We start from the raw sequence: 26175 nt of genomic DNA on the forward strand, positions 1-26175 counted from the left end.
TAATGACAGGACAACTGAAATGTTTACAAACATTGCAGAATGCTGTTATTCGGCAAGTTTCTTAACAGGGATCTTGCGACTTCCCTTGTATATTTAAAATTTCATTGGCTGCTCATAAAGCATTATTTGAGATGCAACCTCATACCTCTCAACTTCAGTATTGTTTTATGCTCCTAGTCGATTATTAAGCTTATTAAATGATAATAGTATAGCTTCACCTCATATTTCTAAGGCTCACCTTGCGTCAACTAGAAGTTGTGCCACTAAAAAACCAGCTCCTGAGTCTAGGCCCTCAGAGCCTCCTATCATGGTCCCTTGTTCTACAACCTCCTTGGACACCACAACATCTTTCATCTCTCTCCTGTCTCACCTCCCTTTTTAGATTACAGATATGTATATGTCTAGTGTCTTCAATCTGCTTATATCCTTCCGGAGATAGGACCTCTTCAACTGGACACAATATGAACTCTTACCAAAGGCACTTTCCTTTTATGCATCCTAAGTATCTCTTTGGCTTTGGCTATCACTTCATCACACTGTCAAATATAATCGCCCTGAGGTCTTCTTCTTGATCTGTGAACCTAAGTCCACTAAGTAAAAGGATTACTTGTATGATGGTTTGAATTATCTTGGTGTGTTCCATTAGTGCTTTCCTATCGAGATTGGTACTCTTTCTTATTTTGTTACTGTTACGTAAACCACTGTGACCTATTTTTAGACACAGCGATATACTGAATGTCAGTAACCCATAACCATAAGTAACCCAACTGGTCTTTTGAGTTTTCTTAAGATTGCTTATCATACTGTCTACTTTCTCAGGTATATCCACTTTGCAGAGTGTATTATGTAGAAATGCAAACTTTCCTTTCAAGGGCTCTGCAATGTTGCTTACTTGCAAAGATATTGAACAGAATTGGTCCTAAGGCACTCTGCTTATTGTCTTTCTTTCTTTCTTCACAGTTGTTGTCTCTCTCAACCAGACTGCTCAATTTATTAATAAGCTTCCTATTTAGGTATTTTGCACAGGCTGAAATCTATGTTGAAACCCTATGATTTCAGATCAGTAGTGCAAGGGTTAATACCGTCAAGATTAGATTATTGCAACTCACTTTATCTCGGAATAGCCAAGACAAAATCTAAGGTGTTACAATTGCTGTTGAATTCAGCTGCGAGGCTGATTACTGGGGTCTCTAGAATAACCCATATTACACCAGCTTTGAAGCAGTTACACTGGCTTCCGGTACAGCAGAGTGCGCAATGTATAAGGTGTTATCCATAGTACATCAAGCTTTATACTAGTGTATTTTCAAACGTTTCTTGACATATATTGACCAGGAAGAATGCTGAGGTCCGAGAGTGGGATGAGATCGACAGTGACTAGGGAATTGGGACGAGGGCTACAATGTTCTCAATAGCTGCAGTGAAAATGTGGAACGCACTAACAGGGAACTTGTGACTCGGTGCTGATCATGTTTCTTTTTAAAGATGCATTCAATGACTAAATGAACTGCTTATGACTCTCATTTCATTTATATATCTTTTGATAGTTTTCCCTTTCCTATTGTTTTTAACCTTAACTGTCTTTCTTTATAATCAAATTGTATTTCCTCCCTAGCCTTTCCTTGTGTTTTATTATGTTTGTATAAGTTAGTTTTTTAATGTTTAGTAGATTTAGTATTTTTGTTAGTTATGTTTGTTTCTCCTAACTGTAATTTTTATCAATCTGTACATCGCTTAGAATTTGGAATAGGCGATTAATCAAATTTTATAATAAACTTGAAACTAAATTTCAAGAAGGTTGCTGAAAACACAGTTATTTGCTAATGCATTTATATAATATCTCTTAGCAGTTAGTAATGAAGATGTAAAGCAAGATGTTTTTCTCTTAATAATATGTATGTTTAATTGGAAGCTGCTTGGTAACAGGTGGCATATAAATTTTTAAAATAAATAAATACAACATTTTAAAAATGTATTGCCCACATTATCCAGTGTACTAGGTGGGGTGTGATTTGGACTTGTATCCTGACTTATAAATCCTAATGAGATCACTCAAATGAGCTTATAAACAAGTAAAGGAGAAATTAGCCCCCTCTTCTACAAAACCACGGTAGCGTTTTTTAGCGCAGAGAGCTGCGCTGAATGGCCTGCGCTGCTCCCGACGCTCATAGGAACTCAATGAGCGTCGGGAACAACACGGCTCTCTGCGCTAAAAAACGCTAGCGCGGTTTCATAGAAGAGGGGGTAGGTCTTACCTACTAGTTTACTTTCCTTCAGTCTCTCCAGACCCCCCACTTGCAGGGGATGGTCTGGAGAGACAAGGAAAATATAATTAAAATACAATCCTAAAGTATAACATTACATACAATTAAAGAATATGAACTACAATTCATGAATAGTTTCTAGAAAATCTAATATCTAAGAAAATCCTACTCCTGATTCTTACCAGAGGATGGATTTATATATTTTTTCACATTCTGCTGTCTAAAAAATCATCATCAACCCAGAGGTGGGAACACAGATCGAAGGGTGGATACAAGACTACCTTGATGTAAATGTGGAGCTTCATTGGAAGCGGTTTGGGAGGGGTTAAAGGCTACCCTTAGGGGTAGATTAATAGCTCTGGCGTCAGCCCGACAGCGTAAGCGGCGGGAGGAGGCAGCGGGCCTGTTAACCGAGATTGGTAGGTTGGAGAGTTTGCATAAGCGTTCTCCTTGGAATGTGACATTGCGGGAGCGCTTGTTTCAGGCCCGTAGGGATCTACAGGCTTTAGACTTGGACAGATTACATCATAATTTACAGCTCCTCCAACAGAGATATTTTGAGTTCTCTAATAAAGCTAGTCGACTGGTTGCGCACCGTCTTAGGGTGCGACAGACGCGCAACCAGATCTTGTCACTCCGAGCGGCTTCTGGGGAAGTGTTGCAGACTGAGGATGCTATTCGTGCCCGTTTTGTGGAATATTATTCACAGCTTTATACCCCGGAAGATCCAGGGCCCTCGCGGGACCAGGATGCTTACTTGCATTCAGCAGAGTTGCCCCAGATTACACAGGCTGATGGGGCGCGGTTGGACCGCCCTCTTACATTGCTTGAGGCTCGTAGTGTGTTGCGTTCTATGAAGCTTGGTAAATCACCTGGGTTGGACGGTTTTACTGTCCGGTACTACAAACGTTTTCAAGATCTGCTGCTACCTCCTTTATTGCGTTTTCTTAACTCGTTGCAAGGGAATAGTACCCTCCCTTACTTTATGCGCTTGGCGGGAGTGACGGTGTTAGCTAAGGAGAGGAAGGATCCCCTCCAATGTGCTTCCTACAGGCCGATATCCTTGCTGGGGGTTGATACTAAGATCTTCACGCGAATTTTGGCGGATCGATTGATGAGTTGGATCCCTCGGCTGATCCATCCAGATCAGTTGGGCTTTGTGGTAGGCAGACAGGTAGGTGATAATACCCGTAGGGTCTATAACTTATATGATAGGGCGAGGGGGGGGGCGAGAAACGGTGTTTTTATCTATCGATGCTGAGAAGGCATTCGATAGGGTAGCTTGGCCCTTTTTATTTCGGGTCCTAGAATCGGTGGGGTTGGGCCCACGCATGCGGGACTGGATTCGGGTCCTGTACAGTGGCCCTTGAAGCTGCATTAAGGTGAATGGTGGTTATTCGGAGACTTTCTCTCTGGCAAGGGGCACATGTCAGGGATGCCCGCTTTCCCCGCTCCTTTTTGCTTTGACGGTAGAACCCCTGGCGCAGCGGGTGAGGATGAATCAGGATATTAAGGGGGTTCTGGTGCCGGGAGGGGACTTTAAGTTGGCCTTGTTTGCGGATGATATTCTGTTCACGGTGGAAGAGCCTGCGACCTCCCTGCCAGCTATATTGAGGGAGTTGGACATTTATGGTGGGGTGTCGGGTTTTCGGGTCAATGTTGGTAAATCAGAGCTCCTCAACATTAACTTGCCTGAGGACCGGGTGTCCCATTTCCGAGATCGATATCCATTTCGGTGGGTTCAGCGCTCTCTGCGATATCTCGGTGTTTATTTTGGACCGCCGGGAGTGGATTTATATGACCTTAACTTTCCCCCGCTCTTTCGTCGTATTCGCCAAGATTTGCTTAATTGGAAAGATCTGTATTTCTCTTGGTTGGGCCGGGTGGCCATTGTGAAGATGATGATTTTGCCCTGTTTGTTGTTTTTATTCCAAGTATTGCCTCTTTGGGTGGGTAGAAAAACACTAGAGGGAGTTCAAAGACAAATCTTTAATTTTATTTGGGCTGGTAGGCGGCCAAGGGTGAGTAGGAAGGTCCTATGGATGGGGAGAGGGAATGGAGGGCTGGGGGTCCCAGATGTGGTGAAATATTATCAGGCTGCTCAGTTGCGCGCCCTCTTAGAATGGCAGGCGCAGACGCCGAAACTGTGGGTGGAAATTGAGCAAAATTTAAGTGATGGGGTGCCTTTGTTACATAGGCTGTGGGTACCTGGTAGGGCGCGACTGGTAGGGGGGGTATCCTCAGTAGTGACTTCCTTGAAGGTATGGAATCAGACCCGAGCTTGTTTATTGGGGAGTAGGCGACATTCCTGGTATACTCTGTTGAGACACAACCCTGACTTTCCACCGGGAAGGGATGGGGGAGTGTTTGCAGACTGGGAGGCACGGGGTTTGGTGTGTGTGGGACAGTTGTGGGACCCGGTCCAGGGAGGTGTTAGACCCTTTACAGAACTCAGGGGTAAGTTTGGGTTCGGTATACGGGATCTGTTCCCCTACTTACAGGTTTTGCATTATATTAGGACCTCGGGTCTCCTGGATGACTTGAGGGGTGGTAAGATGCTCTTTGAGCTGCTATTGGGTCCGGTGCTTCGGAAGGGAGCTCTCTCTGCAATATATAGGTGCCTTAATGGTAGGGGGGCCTCCCTTCCCTACATGAGGGCCTGGGAAGATGATTGTGGTTCGGTTATTCCCTGGGATACTTGGGGTGACATATGGTCGGAGATCTCCTCGGCGGGGATTTCTGCTTTGCTGATTGAGAATGGTTACAAGGTTCTCTTTCGGTGGTACTATACCCCTCAAGTTGTGGCTCGTTGGCGGGGAGGTGCGAGTGTTCTGTGTTGGAGGGGCTGTGGGGAAGTGGGTACCTATTTTCATATGTGGTGGCAGTGTGGGCAGGTGTGTGGCTTCTGGACTGAGGTCTTTGATCGAGTGTCCCGGATCTTAGATGTCCAGATACCGGCCGATTGGCGACACGCCTTGTTGTTTTGGCATCAATTGGATCTGGCTGGGGGTGACTCTTTGTTTTGTAAGTTGGCATTCACTGCTGCTCGATTGGCCATTGCCTCTTTGTGGAATCAGGCGCTCTCTCCCACGTGGGCCCTGGTGGAGCAACGTTTGCTTACTTGTCAGAATCTTTATCATTTAACGGCCTTAAGGCATGGTAAACTACATGGTTATGCTCATGTGTGGCGCAATTTTTGGGCTTCTGTGGGGATCTGTGGTAGGGGTGGTCAGGGGCTTTGAGTCTGTCTGGGGGTTGGAATAGATGGGCGATGCTTGGGGGGATCACATACCCATATTCCTTTTCAATTTTTGGTATCTGTTTGGAATTGATTATCTCTCAACCATATAGAGAGTTGTGGGTATTGTACTTTGTCCCTGGGGGGTGGGAGGGGGGATGTTGGCAGTGCTTTGGGGGTATTCTAGATTGTTTTATTAGTTTGAAGGACTTGCACATGTCTATGCTGTTGATTTTAATTCTATGTGCTATTTTGGAGTGTGGTATTCAGCTCTATGTATTTTTGTTTTTGCCTTTCATGTGCAATTGTTCTGTACTGTTTGGAGTGTTTAATAAAAGCTTTTCAATTAAAAAAAAAATATAAAAAATCATCATCCAAAACATATTAAAGCAGGAATTTGTTCCACTGATTTATACAACATACTCCATGCTTTCAATGTGAAAGAACAATTATAGAACTCTTTTAAGATGATTAAAACAAATAAAAAGGTCTAACTCTTCCATCATTTGTCATAGCAAGGCCTATAGTAATATGTATTTAGTAACATAGTAAATGATGGCAAATAAAGACCTGAAAGGTCCATCCATACATTTATTTAAAAATTTATATACCGTATATTATCTATAAGTCCTTTTTCTTAGATATTTCTAGGCTTTGGTTCTATCTACTGGAGTCTCCGTCAAAGCTCACTCCAGCCCAATCACAGTGACTGACCCGATTTGAAATTGGTGATGAAGAATCAAGAGAACCTGAAGCAAACGCTGGTATAAACTTAGCCCCCTGGGAAAAGGGAACTACATGCTGTGAACGCAATGCGTCTGAAAAGGCATAAGCTAAATTCAAAAACGTGGAAAACAGTTTGGCATCCCCAAGAAACTGCCTCTGTTAATGGCAGCTAAAAATCCTAGTGAGTTACAATAAAAACAAAATAAATAAAAACTGAAATGAAAAGTAACCCACCAAATATTCATTAAAAAAAACCCCACTCTAAAGGGGCTTAAAGACACATACAATCAAGAGCATTTTGGGTTGCTGATTTCTCTGACTGCTCTTTCATTTGCAGGCTACATTCACCCTATAGCTCTTTTACGCTGTCCCTGAATACATTATTGTAAACTGCTAAGATATCCAGGGGAAATAGCGGTGTGAAGTAATAAAAGGAAATGCAAGTTTAGCATGGTGGAATAAACTCCTACTTTAATGCATTCTGAACTGTATTTATTACTGTACAAGGAGGTGAAGACTTTTGCAAACAAAATATGCAAAATGAGACAGAAATCCAAGTGAAACTGTGGAAATGCAATGTTCTTGACACTGATTTTAGTTAACAAATCCTTTTAAAATACATTTGTGATGGAAGGACCCAACACGGGCTGTGTTTCGGCAAAACACGCCTTCCTTAGGCGTGAATTTTACAAATGAGGAACATCAAGGACTGAACTAGCGTAGAGAAAGCTAAATATAACCGCCAAACGGTAGAGGAACTGTGCGCTGGAGACACAATATTTGGCTTTCTCTAGCTAGTTCAGCCCTTGATGTTAGTCCACATTTGTAAAGCTCACGCTACCAACATTTCGGATCCCCGAAACACGGCCCGTATTGGGTCCTTCCATCACAAATGTATTTTAAAAGGATTTAACTAAAATCAGCGTCAAGAACATTGCATTTCCACAGTTGTGTTTGTTTGGCTTGTCCTTTTTTCTTCTGTGGCAATCCGGGTCATCTTCTTTTGTTGTGTTACAGAAATCCAAGTGCCCACTCCCCTTCCCGTCAGAGGAGTCTCCATTATTTTCCCACCACTGACGTCAAACTAATCAGTCTGTAAATTCCAGCCTCCCCCTTTCACCATTTTAAGAAATAAGGACAAGCACCACTCTTCTTTCACCCATCTACAGAACAGATCCTTCAATGGAGATCCCAGGATATCGCCAACCTTCCTTAACCTTTTCCTATCGTGTGCCCCGGACGACGGGACATTCCAACAATGTCATTGCCATCGTGGATGAACAGTCTGTATGGACTAATAAAGAGCCAGGAACACAAAATATTTGAATTTACAGACTTATGACTTATTTACATTATGTTTACAATAGCCGTAAATGATACAAAACTTTGCTAAAATAATTACGATTGGAACCAGCATAACGTAAAATTTATTACGATAGGAAAAGGTTAATACTCTGGGCTGTATTCTGTCTGGCTCACAGCTCAGTAGTTTGTTTACCTTCAGTTTTTCTAATCCCCCATAAAAGATGCAGTTTCTACCCCACTACTCACAGCCGTATCCTTTCAAGTTCCTTCTGTAAATACTAAACATTTCGATTCCTCCTCCCTTCACTATCACAGCATCAACGTGTTTTCTCATCGGACTTTAGCTCTTCACTTTTTCCCCCTTCTACAGTACTATTGCTATCCTAACTCTCACAAACCACTGAAGGTGGCAAACGCATTCGCCACATCTTAGTTCCCCAAAGTTTGATGCTGGATTATTTTTTTTTCTTATCCCACATCCCAGGACTTAATTCAGCTCTTCCGGTCATATTTTGGCCACCAATGGCAGCAGGCCTTCTCCCCAGTCTTACCTTATTTAAGAGTGTCAGCTTGATCTCTTTGTGGGCACTGAAACCGCTCTGCTGGGGCTGCGGCTGGGGCGGTGGCTGTGGAGGAGGAGGCTGGGGCGTCTGTTGAGATGTTTTGCTAGGCTGTGAGGGTTTTGGCGCAGGTTTGGGGGTTTTGGATGGTGGTGGCTGTGCATCCCGTTTCCGTTTTTCCTCTTTAACACTATCTTCTTTTTTTGTTTTTGCTGGAAAATAAACAAGATCAACCATAGGCTGTTTCAGCTCATTTCTTTAGGGAAGAGAGACTTTTCTCAACAGAAATATAAACAAATTTGCACAAAGGAAGGTCAGCTGGTGACTATGCAATACAGTGGTACCTCGGTTTACAAGTGCACCGGTTTGCGAGTGTTTTGCAAGACGAGCAAAACATTCCAAAATCGGCGCCTCGGAAACTGAGCGCGCCTCAATTTGCGAGTGCTCCCCCCGCTAACCGGCATACCTCCCCCCCAGCCGCCATCGGGCACCCTCCCGCCGCGACCTGAGGTCCCCCAATCCACCCGAACCCTCTTCTTACTTCAGTGTAGCCTCCGCACTGGCACCGGCACCGGCATCAGCAGCTTTGATATACGAGCAATTTGGTTTATGAGCATACTTCTGGAACGAATTATGCTCGTAAACCAAGGTTCCACTGTATTGCTATAATTGCCGCAGACGTGGGGCTAGAAATCAATTTAAATGTCCTTAAAAAGATAGTCATACTGCAAACGCATCTTTAAAAAGCAGTTTTTAAGCTCGTCTTGAAATTATATAATGTGCAGATCTCTCGTAAGTATGCCGGTGCTGAATTCTAGAGCGTGGGAGCAGTAACAGAGAAAATATTAGTGTGTAGTATTGATAATTTTTAGCGATGGAATTGATAGCAGATTTTGATTTGATGACCGGAGAATACGTTGGGAAGTTAGGGGTATTAGAAATCTGTTGATGAATTCTGGCTGTTCTGCTCTGTTACTTTTTCTATTTTTTTTTTTTTTTTAAAAAAAAGCACCAATGACGTCAGGGGTCGGTCGTGGCTTCCTCATCTCGAAGGCTAACGTCTCAGTTTTGTCAGGAGTGAAAATTATCAATACTATGCACAATAATATTTTCTCTGTTACTGCTCCCACGCTCTAGAATTCAGCACCGGCATACTTTTGAGAGATCTGCACATTAGATAATTTCAAGACGAGCTTAAAAACTGCTTTTTAAAGATGCGTTTGCAGTATGACTATCTTTTTAAGGACATTTAAATTGATTTCTAGCCCCACTTCTGCGGCAATTATAGCAATACAGTGGAACCTTGGTTTACGAGCATAATTCGTTCCAGAAGTATGCTCATAAACCAAATTGCTCGTATATCAAAGCGAGTTTCCCCATAGGAAGTAAGGGAAACTCGCTTTGATTCATTCCACCTCCTCCTTCCCTCCCCCGAGGCTACCGGCGCTGCTCCATACCCCCTCCCCCATGATCCGGCATCCCTCCTGCGAACCGGCATCCTCCCTCCCTGCTCGCGTGGCCCCCCTCCCCCGCGATCCTACATCCCCCCCCCTCCCGAGCACCACAATGACATTGCTTACCCCGATTGGGCACCGGCACCAGCACCAATGCACAGGAGGTGCCGTTGCCTGAAGATCCTCCCTCTTCTGGCCTGGGCTGGGCGGTGCGATGGAGATCCTCCCTCTTCCCTGTGCTGGGCTGGACTGGACTTTGAGCATTTGTGTATGCTCAAAGCTTTCTGGTCTCGCTCTCTCCGAGATTCTGAATCTGAGAATCTTGGAGAGAGCGAGACCAGAAGGCTTTAAGCATGTTCAAATGCTCAAAGCCCAGTCCAGCCCAGCACAGGTAAAAAGGAGGATCTCTGTCTCACCGCCCAGCCCAGCCCAGCCCAGGTCAGAAGAGGGAGGATCTTTGGGCACCGGCACCTCCTGTGCATTGGTGCTGGTACCCAATCAGGGTAAGTGATGTCATTGCGGTACTCGGGGAGGGCTGTAGGATCGCGGGGGGGGGGGGGGGGGGGGAATGCCGGATCGCGGGGGGTGGTGCTCATAAACCGAGTCAAACTCGGTTTCCGAGGCGCTGATTTTGAGAATTTTTGCTCGTCTTGCAAAACACTTGCAAACCGGTGCACTTGTAAACCGAGGTTTAACTGTACAGTTTAAATTTTTTCCCCTTACCTTCTGGTTTTTCCTTAATTGTTCTTTTCTTTCTGCTTATTGTAGTTCTACCCTTTTTTCCTCTCGTGTGAGTTTGATTTGTGAGACTTTGTAGATGTCTTTATTGGATAAAAATTAGTTACTAATTTAATGTGTCTATATTACCCTGCTTTCTGGTTTTTATTTATTGTAACGCCGCTTTGTAATTTAAAAAGGCTGGATAACAAATTTTTAATAAACTTGAAACTTCTGAACGGATTACTTGCAGAAATTATAATTGGATGTTTTCTAGTTCTCAGGCTAAGGGGGTGAAGCATATGCTCAGAAAAGTGGATTTCTGCAACTCCTATTTACAGGTTGGGATTGAACACCTAGAATATGGAATCCGGAACAGACATAACAGGATTGTGTTCTGGGTGGCTCTTTTGTGGAGGCACACAAAGAAAAAATCAAACAGATTCTTTAGTAAACAATCTCTAATGGTCATCACATTATAATATGACTTCAGATTCTCTTCTTCGCAATTTTGTTCATTATCACACTTTTATTTCATTTAATTTTATCACACCATCACTTAATCACTATTGGTTTATACATAGTAACATAACATAGTAGATGACGGCAGATAAAGACCCGGATGGTCCATCCAGTCTGCCCAACCTGATTCAATTTAAATTTTTTTTTTTTTTTTTTTAATTTTTTCTTCTTAGCTATTTCTGGGCAAGAATCCAAAGCTTTACCCTGTACTGTGCTTGGGTTCCAACTGCCGAAATCTCTGTTAAGACTTACTCCAGCCCATCTACACCCTCCCAGCCATTGAAGCCCTCCCCTGCCCATCCTCCACCAAACGGCCATACACAGACACAGACCGTACAAGTCTGCCCAGTAACTGGCCTAGTTCAATCTTTAATATTATTTTCTGATTCTAAATCTTCTGTGTTCATCCCACGCTTCTTTGAACTCAGTCACAGTTTTACTCTCCACCACCTCTCTCGGGAGCGCATTCCAGGCATCCACCACCCTCTCCGTAAAGTAGAATTTCCTAACATTGCCCCTGAATCTACCACCCCTCAACCTCAAATTATGTCCTCTGGTTTTACCATTTTCCTTTCTCTGGAAAAGATTTTGTTCTACGTTAATACCCTTTAAGTATTTGAACGTCTGAATCATATCTCCCCTGTCTCTCCTTTCCTCTAGGGTATACATATTCAGGGCTTCCAGTCTCTCCTCATACGTCTTCTGGCGCAAGCCTCCTATCATTTTCGTCGCCCTCCTCTGGACCGCCTCAAGTCTTCTTACGTCTTTCGCCAGATACGGTCTCCAAAACTGAACACAATACTCCAAGTGGGGCCTCACCAATGACCTGTACAGGGGCATCAACACCTTCTTCCTTCTACTGACTACGCCTCTCTTTATACAGCCCAGAATCCTTCTGGCAGCAGCCACTGCCTTGTCACACTGTTTTTTCACCTTTAGATCTTCGGACACTATCACCCCAAGGTCCCTCTCCCCGTCCGTGCATATCAGCTTCTCTCCTCCCAGCATATACGGTTCCTTCCTATTATTAATCCCCAAATGCATTACTCTGCATTTCTTTGCATTGAATTTTAGTTGCCAGGCATTAGACCATTCCTCTAACTTTTGCAGATCCTTTTTCATATTTTCCACTCCCTCTTCGGTGTCTACTCTGTTACAAATCTTGGTATCATCTGCAAAAAGGCACACTTTTCCTTCTAACCCTTCAGCAATGTCACTCACATACATATTGAACAGGATTGGCCCCAGCACCGAACCCTGAGGGACTCCACTAGTCACCTTTCCTTCCTTTGAGCGACTTCCATTAACCACCACCCTCTGGCGTCTGTCCGACAGCCAGTTTCTGACCCAGTTCACCACTTTGGGTCCTAACTTCAGCCCTTCAAGTTTGTTCAACAGCCTCCTATGAGGAACTGTATCAAAGGCTTTGCTGAAATCCAAGTAAATTACATCTAGCATATGTCCTCGATCCAGCTCTCTGGTCACCCAATCAAAAAATTCAATCAGGTTCGTTTGGCACGATTTACCTTTTGTAAAGCCATGTTGCCTCGGATCCTGTAACCGTTTGATGATCGCTACTACCCAGTTGAGCACCCACTCGAACATTAGAGATACTCTCTCCATTTGTGAGGACCAGATCCAATATCGCTTTTTCCCTTGTGGGTTCTGTCACCATTTGTCTGAGCAGAGCCTCTTGAAAGGCATCCACAATCTCCCTACTTCTTTCCGATTCCGCAGACGGAACATTCCAGTCCGCATCCGGCAGGTTGAAATCTCCCAACAGCAGAACCTCCTCTTTCCTTCCAAACTTTTGGATATCCACAATCAGATCCTTATCAATTTGCTGCGATTGAGTCGGAGGTCTGTAGACTACACCCACGTAGATAGAAGTTCCATCTTCTCTTTTCAGAGCAATCCATATCGCTTCTTCCTCTCCCCAGGTCCCTTGCATTTCGGTCGCTTGGATATTGATCTTTACATAGAGAGCTACTCCTCCACCTTTATGACCATCTCTGTCCTTCCTAAAAAGATTATATCCCGGTATGTTTGCATCCCATCCATGTGATTCACTGAACCATGTCTCTGTGATAGCAACAATATCTAGATCTGCCTCTAATATCAGGGCTTGCAGATCATGAACTTTTTTTGCTTAGACTGCGAGCATTTGTGGTCATCGCTTTCCAGCTATTTTTCAGCGATAATCTCCTTTTTCGTATGGATTTTTGTGTCGTTTCACTTTCCGTTGCAATACTAAGAAATGAGATGCTGATATTGCTTATGTTGCAGCCTTTACTGCTATCACATCTTTTCTTTTGCCGGGAGTGGTCTCTATAATTGTCCTTCGTACATACACCACCCCCACCTTCTAGTTTAAATGCCTAGAAAAATATTGTCTAAATTTCTCTGCAAGGTTTCTTTTTCCTGCTGTAGTAATATGTAGCCCATCAGTGCAATATAGCTTCTTGTCCTTCCATGTATTTCCCCATCCTCCTATGTACCTGAAGCCTTCTTGATGACACCAGGCTCTGAGCCATCTATTAAAGTCCTCTGTGTTTTTCACTCTTTGCTCTCCTTTTCCATATGCAGGCAGTATTTCAGAAAAAGCTAAAGTCTTTACAAAAGGTTTCACGCCCTCACCAAGCTCCCGAAAAGCTTTCTGTGCTGCAAGTGTGGAGTTATTGGCCAGGTCATTTGTTCCCAGATGGATAACAACATCAGTGTTAAAATCCTTAGTTTCTTCCTTAATTATAGTCAGTATTTGCCTGGAACTCCTGGTAGCTGAGGATCCTGGAAGACATTTCACTATTTTGGTCTCCTCGTCCTGTGTTCCAAGGTTAATGCCTCTGATGATGGAATCTCCCAACAGTAATAGTTTTCTGTTTTTGGCTTTTTTATTTGTACTTAGGGTGCGCTTGTTCTCTTGAGTTACCTTCATTGGTTCCAGTCCCACCTCCCTTCTGTTTTCTTGAGTATCGCAGTGCACTAGTGGAGCGAAGGAATTCTGTAGAGGTAATATATGTGAAGGTGGATGTTTCTGTGTTATATGTCACAGTCTTCCTGAGCCTACTGTGACCCATTTATTCCTGGGCTGTTTTATTCTTTGAGGTAGAGGTGGTAAGTTGGTATGATTTTGTGGAGTGATGGAAGCTGCTTTAATTGTATTCAATTCCTGTTTAAGTTTGCAGAGCTCCTCCTTAATACTGGCAAGTTGAAGACAGATGGGGCAAGCCTTAAGCCTCCAAATAGTATGTCTTGGAATTAAAGCACCACAGTGATTGCATAGAATAAAGGTCATCTTGATTGGTTGTGAAGTGACTTGATTGGTTGTGAAGTGACCAGAAATATAGGCTCTCTACCACCTAAAACACAGTATTTTAAACAAAAATGCAGGTTCTATCAGTGCTACCCTAAAACACAGGATTTATAACAGGATTTTCCCTACTTTAGTCACCCTGAGCCACAGGCACCAGAAATATAGGCTCTATACCACCTAAAACACAGTATTTTAAACAAAAATGCAGGTTCTATCAGTGCTACCCTAAAACACAGGATTTATAACAGGATTTTCCCTACTTTAGTCACCCTGAGCCACAGGCACCAGAAATATAGGCTCTATACCACCTATGTTGTACCACATATGTTGTAAGGTCACATATTAAATATTATCGTATCATTATTTATGTTTATTAGGACCCCTGAGGAAGGTGTTGTCTGAAACACGGACCGTGTTGGGTCCCCTGGTTGGTAATAAGGTGGTATATTCACCATAGTGCATTAATATTGTAATAAACAGTGCCTGCATCTTGCACATGGTCTGCAGTTTTTGTTTTTGTGGAGGCAACATTTTGCTGGGATTTCCCATCGGCATGCTGAAAGTGGCCCTAGGTGCACCGACAGTCTGTCCTGAGCTGGAGAGTATGCTCCTAAAAAGCAGGGGGCCAAAGGCTTCATCGGCTATGACAGCTTGTGCTTCCCTTTATCACTGCTACAGGAAGTAGGTTGAGAAAGGCTCTAGGTACACTGAAGAAAACACAGTACAGCAAGTGTGCCAGCCACTGATATATCTGCAGTATATCTGAATTCACTGGATAATCTTTTTATTTGGGAAATGGAGACCTTAAGCCTGTCATGCTCAATTTTGTGTGCTTTATTTTATACTGAATTGTTTATGCTCCGGACTGAACAATGACCCTCCCACCCTAGCAGACAGAACAGGTTCACAGGACTATTCTCCTCCTCCCAGTACTAGTGGTGGGATAAGAGTGAGGGAATTCATTTTGTGAGAAATCACCTTCCCGTGGAGGAGCTGCACGGACGCCCTTCTTGTCCTTTGACTGTGCTGGTGTCATGGAACGGGAACTGGCGGATGAGATGGGACTAGCCAGATCAGCATACATGTCTTCTGAGTCAGCACTGCGTACGGAACTACTGCTGGAGGAGGCACTAGAGACAGATGAAACGCTGCTCACGCTCAGAGACCTGGGGCATACAAGTACAAGATGAGTATACGTTTAACCATACCTGGCCCACTGGTACTAGAAAACCTTGTGCAACAGACAATACTCTTACTCATTACCAACATCTAGGCCCACTCTGAAAAACAACAGTGCCAGGAAGAAAAGGATGCATCAAGGTGCTTGCACTATAGGGAACATCAGACACCAATCGCTTGACACCACTGGGCCAATTATGGGGGGACTGTTCAAAAACCTACACATTTAACATTTGGCTACATGGCCAATGACTGGAAAGGGAGGTGGGAATAGTCAATTCTAGCAAGGATTAAATAGCAACACACAGCCAGTTACTCTGTTGTCTGGAGAAAACAGAAACCACATCCTACGTTTGTAGGCTCTGCTTATACTTCTACTGGATGATTCCTGGGATCAAGATACAGGAAAGGTTTATCATGGCAGAAATATCTAAAGAACCATATCATCCAGTGCTCCACCGCCACTAGGGCTCACAGGAGGTCGGCAACAAAGCAAGTTTGAAGAGAGAAAAGACAGAAGACAGTATCACCCCAACTGACTTTAGCATTCTTGCAATGGAGGGTCTTGGGGTGCATCAGGACGAGAGACGCTGATCAGACCTTAAAGGCCAAACCTGCATGTCTCTTATAAACAATGCACATACCTGGATTTTCTAGATTTCATAGCAGCAAAAGGTTGGCACCAAGAAAAAAAAAAGAAGAGAAAAAGTCATCATTTGTGCACACAATTATTAATTTTTTGTAGATTGGCTTCACCTGGAATGTTTCATAGTTCTACAGCATATATAACTTCTACAATGCTCTTTATGTACACTGTGCACGGCCTTTCTTTCTGAAAACCCTGCCTAGGAAAGTTATACTGTTTTTAATGCAGCAAAAACAAGATTTCACATCGCAATACATAGAGAAACCAACCCAAGCATACAGGCTTCAGAAAGGATGAGGTTGTACAGGTAGCAAGTTTTCTTACAGTCTTGGGAAAGTATATTTTTGTGAAAATGGGGTAGATGCATCATTACTTCTATGGTGAGTAAAGGAATGCTCTCCTGAATCAGAGCACCTTCAGAAAGAAGGGTGTCTAGGAGATGACGATAGACAACGACCCTAAGGTTTTCCCATTTGGGTAGATAGATACAAAGATTTTATTCTCTGCACTACATTCTTGCTTTTTGTACGTCAATCTTTTTATCTACAATTGTCCTCTTGTCATCTGACCCAAGCATGCCTAAAATGTTTTATATTTAGGCTAGAGGAAAAAATGGGAGCCCTTAAAAATACTTTGCAATTGTTGAATTATTTAGTATGACCTTTGAAAATACATTGACAGAATTTGTACTCAAAATGTCCTCCTTCAACCTTGACACATTCACAAAGGGCATCCCTGTGGTAGGTGCTGGTAAATTAGTGACACACTCTGTAGGTTTTAGGACACACATTTATCACACACTCATCATCCAATTTTACGCTTCGTATTTTGGCACATTTTTATTTCACAGTTCCATTATTCAGCTAGCATTTTTATGTTTCTCTGCTTTTTTCAAGCTCGCGCTTTTTCAGTTGCCATTCACGCACTTCCATTTCAGTCGTGCCAAGAACAGTGGCTCTTTGTCAGACGCAACTGCACTTTGTATTTGGACTTATAGTTTGGTAAGTTTTGCAATCTAAAAATCTTGGTTAAAGCTTTACGTAGAGAAATACATTGCGCCAAGGTTTCTTTCAGCTTGAACTTCTATGCTATAACTTTTCAATTTGGAATTTTTAGAATAAGTCATCCTCTATAATAAAACCCTAAGCGCGCAAGCGCACTTACGAGGCCGTGATCCCTGCCGCTGTGATGTGTGCCTCCGTGCCTGCATTCCATTTGCAGTGCGTGCAGTGGATTGAGTGGCGTTTGTCTCAGCAACGGCAGGAGGGTGTCGTGCGGGTGGTGCGAGGTGTCCCGTGCTGGTAAAAATTCTACGACTGCTGCACAGGGAAGTGGAGGGGGAGAGGGAAAGGGGCTGCTTTGGGGTGAGGGGTGTGGTGGGGGGCAGACAGCAATTATGATTTGCTCTGGGGGGGGGGGAGAGACAGAAGGGGGCCACAGAGAGACAGGCAGGCATGGCGCAACAGAGAAATACAGGCAGGCAGGGGGCCAGGGAGAGAGACAGACAGAAAGAATGCTAGACAGACAGGAGGCCAGAGAGACAGACAGCGTCCAAGGAGAGAGAGAGACAAAGAAAAAAAGACAGACAGGGAGCAAGAGAGACAGACAGAAAGAAAGACAGATAGACAGCGGCCAATGAGAGAGAGAAAAAGAAAGACAGATAGACAGGGGGCCAGAGATACAGACAGAAAGAAAGACAGACAGCGGCCAATGAGAGAGAGACAAAGAAAAAAAAAAAGACAGACAGACAGAAAGCGGCCACATCTATTCTAGCACCTGTTAATGTAACGGGCTTAAAGACTAGTATTTCAATATACATATATTTTTTGGTGTTTGGACATCAATTTGATACTAATTCAGCTGTTTTGCCATTGGACAAATTGCCACACAACTGATTTTTGACTTACGCATTTGTGTACTTTGTTTGTTTTAGCACCTGAACTGTGTTATTGTCTCAACTGCACATTTTTTTCACTTGGATTTTATTTCTGTTTCATTCTTCACCGTTTGCTAAGTTCCTTTCAAGGATATTCCACTAGTGCTTTCTCTTTAATAAATGTACTTTCTTTTAGTGTGCAAAGTTCAACTACATTTATTTTTCTAATTTCAAGGTAAGGAGAAATTATCCTCAACTCAACTGATCATTTCACTTTTTCAGCTCACTTACCATCTTGTTCAGTCACTACATATCCCTATTGTTTAATATTTCTTTTAATTTTAATAAAATGGTTAGTAGTAAGAATATTTTCCACTGCCCATTTCACAGATCACGAATCCTGCTTATTCCACATTACATTAGTCACCACATCGTGACCTTAGAATTACAGGGTTCTAAGAGAAGTATTTTTAACTCCGATGACTTCCGGGTTCTATCTGACATGTAGATGTTACAACACTCATGAGGATTTATTGCAATTTAACCGTTCCTTCATTTCATAAGAAATTACATGGTTCTATGTACAGAAATTAGTCTATGCATGGGATTACAAGGTTCTAACTGCGAGAATGACTTTTGGTAATTCTAAGGTCACGATATGTCTCTATATACAGTTTAGCCCACCTCTTATGCTTGTAGACACTTATAAAAGTTTCATGTATATTATATTACATTGCAGCTTTTATGCTAAGTTTTATTAATTTTATTATTGATGCATTATGTGATTTTAGACATGTGATATGCTTTATTACCTGTTGATCATTTTTATGTATATATGATTTTATACAGACCCCCGACGCAGGTGGGCATGCCGAAACATGGCCAGTGTAGGGTCCATCAATAAATTGGAAGTCCGTTTACCTGGAACTTGAAGGCCCTTTGTGGTCAATTACCACACCAATTCAGCCAAGTAAAAAAATGTGTGTGTAAATTTTAGTTAGGTGTCGAAATTATAGGCCCAAAGTCTTCAACACCACTGGGTTGTTAGCTCAACATATTCTGGGGTTTCATTAAAACTTAATTGTTTTGTGAACTTGACGTGCTGGAGCTCCATCCTGTTGAAAAATAAAATGCTTGGAAATGTCTCGAATTTCAGGGAGAAGTTTCTCCTGCAGTAGGATGTTTTTGGACAAATCTTGAGTGTCTTTTTTTTTAATACCATGTATATATAATTACTGTGATCATACCTAGGTGACACCCTTTGTGATCTAAGTAAGACTGGACAGCTAAGTATCTACCATGTCTTATCAGATGTGTTTAAATATGGAAAAGAGGGAGACGCATGCTGCTGGTTCCCTTGTGCAATATACCACCGCACCTGGATGCTGTACCATTCAATGCTTAACCCAATTTTTTAAATTTGCTTTGTTCATAACACTTTTGAAAGTTACATTCATCAATAAAATGAATGACAGGAATTTAGAAAAGGAAATAATAACCCTCTCATTTGGACCCGAATCAGGGCTGCCAGCTGTGCTCTCCTGTACGAGACTAGACAAAGATAGGTAGTGACTTACTTGGATTTCCTGGACCCTGCTGCAGAGGGGGAAGCAGATGCAGATGACGATCGGGAGTGAGACCTAGAGGCAGACCTGGATCCAGATCTAGACTGGGAACTGGAGCCACTGTAACTGCTGCCACTGCCACTGACGCTACCACTGACCGTCCGCCTGAGCACAAAACAAACGTACAACTTTATTTTCTAGTAAACCTCCATTCCTATTATAATGTTGAAAGGTGCATGCTCAGGTATGACCAATACAACTGATCATTGCTTATAATTATAATATAATAATATATAATAATAATTATAATAAGTTTAAAAAGATTTGGGGGCCATTGGCGATTTATTCTAATGATCAGACATCTTAAACACCAAAATATTGAATAAGATAAGGGGGTGGGATTCTGAAGGATAATAATTGATAATTGTTATTTATTGGTATATGGGCGGGAGGGGTGGGCTTCTTATATAATTATTTAATTGGAGTAATACAAATTGGTATCTGGGAGGGAGGGATGGGTTTCTTATATAATTATTTATTTGGAGTAATACAAATAAGAATGTCAAGTGATGAATTAAGGTATTTCTGAATGAATGTTGTACACTTGTTGTAATTTTTGAAAATGAATAAAGATATATATATAAAAAAAAAAAGACTGAGCAATGAACTCTAATCTAATCTAATCCAAGATTTCTGAATCGCTCTAATACCATTTAGTTCAAAGCGATTTACATCAAAAAAAGCCAGAATAATTCTATGGGAAAATACAATTCCCTGGATAAAAAGATGTCCTTACAATTCTTTAACTAAAAATACTGACTTTACAATCTATCATATAAAAAGGTTTTCAACATTCTATGAAATTTCCAATAACTAACGTTTGTCCTTATTTGTACAAGTAAATCATTCCAAATAACAATAGCAGCATATGTAAAAGAATTATTAAATTGATGTTTAAAATGTATACCTCTAAAAGGGGGAAACATTATTAATTATTAGCTGTACTTGTCATAATTAAACATTTACTTATGACAAGTACAGCTATACAATTGATTACAAGGAACTGGAAAAACTGGGATCGTCTCAACTTTACATTCTGGTGGATAAGTCTATGTTTAATCTATAAATATGAGAAAATGAGAGCTGATTTATTAGGGAATTTTAAAAACTTTAAATTAACTTGGGGCCCATTGATGTCCTTTGTAGAACTATTATAGTAATGATTTTGTTATAAGATAAAATGCACATCTGGGGGGGAGGGGGAGTTGAAATATAAGGTTTTTTATTGATTATTTTTAAGGATGGTAATTGGGGGAAGGGAGGTATTTATGATTAAAATATGTATAGTGTATTTCTGAAACTATGATAAAATTATAGATATCTTAAAGACTAGGATTAGGTTGGGTGGGGGGAGGGTATTAATCTGTATGAATCTTGTAAAATTTTTAAGTGATGTCTAAAGTGTAAATGTTTTATTAATTATATTTTCACTTATTGAAAGTGTTTTCAAAAATGAATGAAGTTTAAAAAAAAAAAAATAAAAGGGGGAAACTGCAATAAAATCTATTAGAAGAATAATGCAATGTGAAAAGAACAAAGTGACCACTTTGGCAAAACCTTCCTTCAAAAGGAGTTTAGTGCAATTCATTCTAGCAGAGTTGGAAGTCACTTCAAAGATACTAGGTATGGGGAAAACCTAAGTGGGGAAGTTAAAGAGTTGCTTATTTGTTCTCTTTACATAGCAAAGTGATTACTACCTTCTTCAGGGGAATGGCACGTGAACGCAGGGTATTTGCATACTGCAGAGAAGTGAGGGGAAGTTTAACCATGCTGCTTATTCAAGCTAAGAGTCTTTTCCAAAGTGGAGACCCTTTAACCTTTTGGAGATTTGCGCTTTCGAACCTCTTACTGAATTTTGCTGGCGTTAAAATGCCAGGGGATAACCAGCTGCACACAAGTTCAGGCCGAGTGTGCCTTTGGCAATGAAGAAAACGAACCTTTTGAGTACCAACTGCAATTTGATTCACCTCCTTCTCTCTTAGGCCTTGCACTGCTGCTACCCCAAGTGACGTATACAATGGCAGTTTCTCACACAACAGAGTCTGTCTTCTCATACCTTCTTGGTGGAGTTCTCGTTTTCCGCTCCTTCCTTCTGCCTTCTCGGTTGTCCCCTGGCTTGGTCACTTCTGGCCCAGGTTTTGTAGGTTTGACAGGGGGCGTTGGGGCTGGAGAAGGGGCTGGCTTCTTTACAGGTGGCTTCTCTCTGGAAAAGTCACAGAAAAGCACAAAGGGACATTTCTCTATTTCATTTCAGTGTCTTCTTGTGTACATGCAAGCGCTGAAAGTTTAGAGCCAGTCCCGACTCCCAAATTGCACTGCCAGATTATACAAGTAAGATTTAGGGTGCATTTCCAAACTCAGTTCTGTCTTCTCATACTCAACTGGAAGACAATGATGTTTCTTTGTAATGGTTCCTACAAGACATATGCAGGGCTGTACACATTATAGGCTCACTTTTTGCTTTCAAAAACACACATAAGAAATGTGTTTATGAGAGGAAAGATGTTTTTAGCAGCTATAGAGGCAGCAACATTTAGACTGCTCCAAACATTATTATTTCTGGGTACACCTTTTTTTTCCCTTAATTTAAACTTCCTTTATTTTGGGGGCTTCTAGCTTCACTGGAACATAAGACTAACCAGACTGGATCATACCAATGGTTCATCTAGCCTAGTATCCTGTTTCTACAGTGGCCAATGCAGAAACTCAAAGAGGAGCTACATTCCATGCCACCGATCCAGGGCAAGCACTAGCTTCCCCCCATGATTGTCTCAATAACAGACTATGGACTTTTCCTCCAGAAAATTGTCCAAACCCTTCTTAAAACCAGCTACGCTATCTGCTCTTACACAACCTCTGCCAATGCGTTCCAGAGCTTAACTATTCTTTGAGTGAACATTTTTTTTCCTCCTATTGGTTTTAAAAGTATTTCCCTGTAATTCATCGAGTGCCCCCTAGTCTTTGTAAATCTTGATGCAGTTCTACTCCACTCAGGATTTTGTAGACTTCAATCACATCTCCCCCAACCATTTTAGTCTTTCCTCATATGAGAGGAGTTCCATTCCCTTTATTTTTCTGGTCACTCTTCTTTGAATTTTTCTAATTCTGGTCACATGGGTCTGGCATCATGAGACCTTATTTATACCTATTCAGGGTTTTTCTCTCCTAATTTATACCCCTTTCCAACTAAATAGTCCAGATGGTGCAGGAATACTCCTCTACTACTGCTCTTTCTGATCTTAGGCAAGTTACTTAACCCTCTGCAGACTCAGGTACAAACTTATGACTGTGAACCCTTTGGTGACAGCAGAATACCAGTTGTACCTGAATGCAACTCACCTTGAACTACCACTGAAAAAGTGTCAGCTAAATTCAAATCTAAGCCTCCTTCCAGAAGCACAAATGATTAATTTGAATTATTGTTACTATTTACTACTTGCCATTTCTATAGTGCTACGGGATATAGTTAGTGCGCAGAGGTGATATGTATACTTTGGAGCAAGGGTCTTCAAAGTCCCTCCTTAAGGGCCGCAATCCAGTTGGGTTTTCAGGATTTCCCTAATGAATATGCATTGAAAGCAGTGCTTGCACATAGATCTCATGCATATTCATTGGGGAAATCCTGAAAACCCGACTGGATTGCGGCCCTCAAGGACGGACTTTGAAGACCCCTGCTTTGGAGGAAAGGCGGGAGAGGGGAGATATGATGGAGACGTTTACCTAAGTGGCATAAATGCGCATGAGGTGAGTTTCTTTGATGTGAAAGGAAGCTCTGGCGTGAGATGGCATAGGATGAATTTAAGAGGTAATCTAAGAAAACACTTTTTTTTACAGAAAGGGTGGTAAATGCGTGGAATAGTTTTCTGGGAAAGGTGGTGGAGACAGAGACTGTGTCTGAATTCAAGCACGTGTGGTATAGGCACTTGGGATCTCTTAGGGAGAAGAGGAGATAGTGGTTGGGCCATTTGGCCTTTATCTGCCATCATGTTTCTATGTTTAGGTACATTATGTTGCTCTCTGAAGAGGCTACAATCTCAGTAGGTACTTGAGCTAATGGGAGATTAAGTGACTTACCCCAAGCCAAGCAGCACCTTGATAAACTTTGACATGAAGCCACAGAAAAATGCCTACGATCTTTTAACACTAATACCACCGCCGGAATAAAAGAAAAACCAGGATATCTTAATGGTTTTCTTCAGTGAGAGAAAAACAATATCTTAATGTAATATTTTATTTTAAAAGTTTATAAGAACATAAGAATAGCCTTACCAATGGCCCATCTAGCCTAGTAGCCCATCTTCACATTGGCCAATCCAGGTCACTAGTACCTGGCATAAAACCCAAGGAGTAGCAACATTCCATGCTACTGATCCAGGGCAAGTAGCGACTTCCCCTATGTCTGTCTCAATAACAGATTATGGACTTTCCTCCAGGAAATTGTGCAAACCCTTCTTAAAACCAGCTACGCTATCCGCTCTTACACAACCTCTGGCAACGCGTTCCAAAGCTTAACTAATCTCTGAGTGATAAAATATTTCCTCCTATTGGTTTTAAAACTATTCCTCTATAATTTCATTGAGTGTCCCCTAGTCTTTGTAAATCTTGATGCAGTAAAAAAAAAAAAAATCGATCCACTTGTACTCGTTCTACACCACCCCAGGATTTTGTAGCCTTCTCTTTTCCAAGATGAAGAGCCCTAACCTCTTTAGCCTTTCCTCATACAAGAGGAATTTCATCCCCTTTATCATCTTGGTCACTCTTCTTTGAACCTTTTTTAATTCCGCTATATCTTTTTTGAGATAAGATGACCAGAATTGAACACAATACTCAAAGTGAGGTCACACCTCAAAACCATTCAGGAGCGTCACAAAACAGCCCATAGCTGTATCAAAGTAAGCTCACCATCATCATAGGTCAAAAAAACTCCACTTGATATTTAGGCCAGTCAGACTTCTTCCTTAGAAGGATAATAGCTTAAATGCTGTAATTAATCTGTTCAAAGACACGGGGCAGTACAACAATCTCAAATATATGATCTGTATAGCATAATCAAAAACAATTCACATATCTGCTACCACATTGATCCACTACCAGTCCCAAGCTTGTTCTATCCCAACGGGAGACCCCGCTTCACTGAAGCGTCTTCAGGGAAGGAAACTCCAGAGCACATTCTATATGGCTACTTAAATGAAGGTTTCTTGCATCCAGACTAAATCATCGACTGTAATCGCGTCATCAGCGTACTGACATTATCATCCAAAGCTGCCATACTCCTACCGACGTGACATCAGTGAAGACTACCAATCAAAGCAACACCTTCCATTCGATTGAATTGTTAAGGCCAGCAGGAGCTACTGATTGAAATTTAAATATCCAGCGCTGCTCCTTCTGCCGCAAACAGTAGCGGATGTTGCCTCAATGAATACTTGCAAGCAGTTGTTTAAGTACCACACAACGAAACGAGGAAAAATCATAATAATAATCTTAATAATACAGTATTCCACCAAAAGCTCCACTGGTATTTTTTTATTTTTTTTTTTAGCAGAAACAGTGTCTATGCTCAAACGAGTTTTTAGCTGGCAGGACACTTGTCCCACATACAGGAGATTGCAGGGACAGATCAACAGATATATCACATTGCAGGATGAAAATGAAATGTCAGAATATAAATTATAAACTTCAAAGGATTTAGGATGCACAAACTGAGAAGTTTCCATCATCATGACACAAACCGAGCAATTGCCACAAATTCCGATGTCCCCTAATGGCCAACCTCCTCTTCCCTTCACAATTCCACACTTCTGTAGGATACAACTAGACATTCAAGTTTGAATTTCATGTAAGCAAAAATAATACATTGTTCAAAGCCTGGTGAGCAGAAAGACATTTAGGTTTCTCTTTATTATTCATACAATATCCGCCATATGGGTGTTATACTTTAATACACGTCACCATATCAGATTGTGTCTCCCGTGTTCTAGATTCTATTAAGTCTTTTCTGAAATTATATCTAGCTCTTAAAGCTGCTTTCCTCACAATAGAATCGGGATATCATTGGGCATGCTGGTAAAACCTAAAAGAGTATTACGATCTGTTGTTTTCACAAATACAGTGGTCTCCAATCTTCCCAACTCCAAAACAACATGAATATTCACAAACGTGATAGATTTAGAATCTCAAAGAAGATCAAACCAAATGGTCGGATGACTAGAATTGAAAACCTGTAGGAATTATCTCAACTGAGATATAGTAGCCATCCAAATTAAAAACACATCATCAATATAACCCCACCACCCCTGTATATATAGAAAAGATTCCGAAGCACGTTTTCTCTTGACAAATTCAACTTTTTCCATGGCAAAGATGTCTCTAACCCAATGTATCTCAAACTGTGTGCCTCCTGAGTTTTCAGGTGTGCCATGGTACATGGGGGAGGAGGAGAGGCGCCAGCGCCAGCTGACTGCCTACAGGAGGTGCCTTTTGTAGCAAGAGGCACATCCTCTAGGCAATCAGTGGGCACCAGCACCTATCCTTCTCTCTTGCCTTCTTCACTTCTGGCATCCTCCACTGGTGTCTCAGGGCCCGCCTGGAGGGCCTTCACACACACGTGAACATCGACATGATGATGTCACGCATGCGTGTGATGTCATCACGGCGATATCCGCGCACTTCCAGGTGTCTTGAGCCACAGCCACTACCTTTAGTGTGTAGTGGCTTGAGAAAGTTTGCGGGACATTGCTCTAACCGATT

The 26175-nt window shown here is 41.9% G+C and overlaps 1 protein-coding gene across 5 annotated transcripts in view; it reads right to left on the bottom strand.

The window, feature by feature from the left end:
- The window catches only part of ZC3H18 (zinc finger CCCH-type containing 18), a 191383-nt gene that overhangs the window by 17453 nt on the left and 147755 nt on the right, over positions 1–26175 (bottom strand). For 4 of the 5 annotated variants that reach the window (XM_033941389.1, XM_033941388.1, XM_033941387.1 and 1 more), the window contains 5 exons: positions 21482–21628; positions 19378–19530; positions 15923–15931; positions 15078–15265; positions 8085–8305 (listed from right to left, as the gene is read on the bottom strand). In XM_033941389.1, the coding sequence (XP_033797280.1) occupies positions 8085–8305; positions 15078–15265; positions 15923–15931; positions 19378–19530; positions 21482–21628 (718 nt within the window). The remainder of the gene's footprint in view (positions 1–8084; positions 8306–15077; positions 15266–15922; positions 15932–19377; positions 19531–21481; positions 21629–26175) is intronic. The other variant, XM_033941390.1, reaches the window with a different exon arrangement.

This window comes from Geotrypetes seraphini, chromosome 4, assembly GCF_902459505.1.
Source record: "Geotrypetes seraphini chromosome 4, aGeoSer1.1, whole genome shotgun sequence".
Taxonomy (NCBI): domain Eukaryota; kingdom Metazoa; phylum Chordata; class Amphibia; order Gymnophiona; family Dermophiidae; genus Geotrypetes; species Geotrypetes seraphini.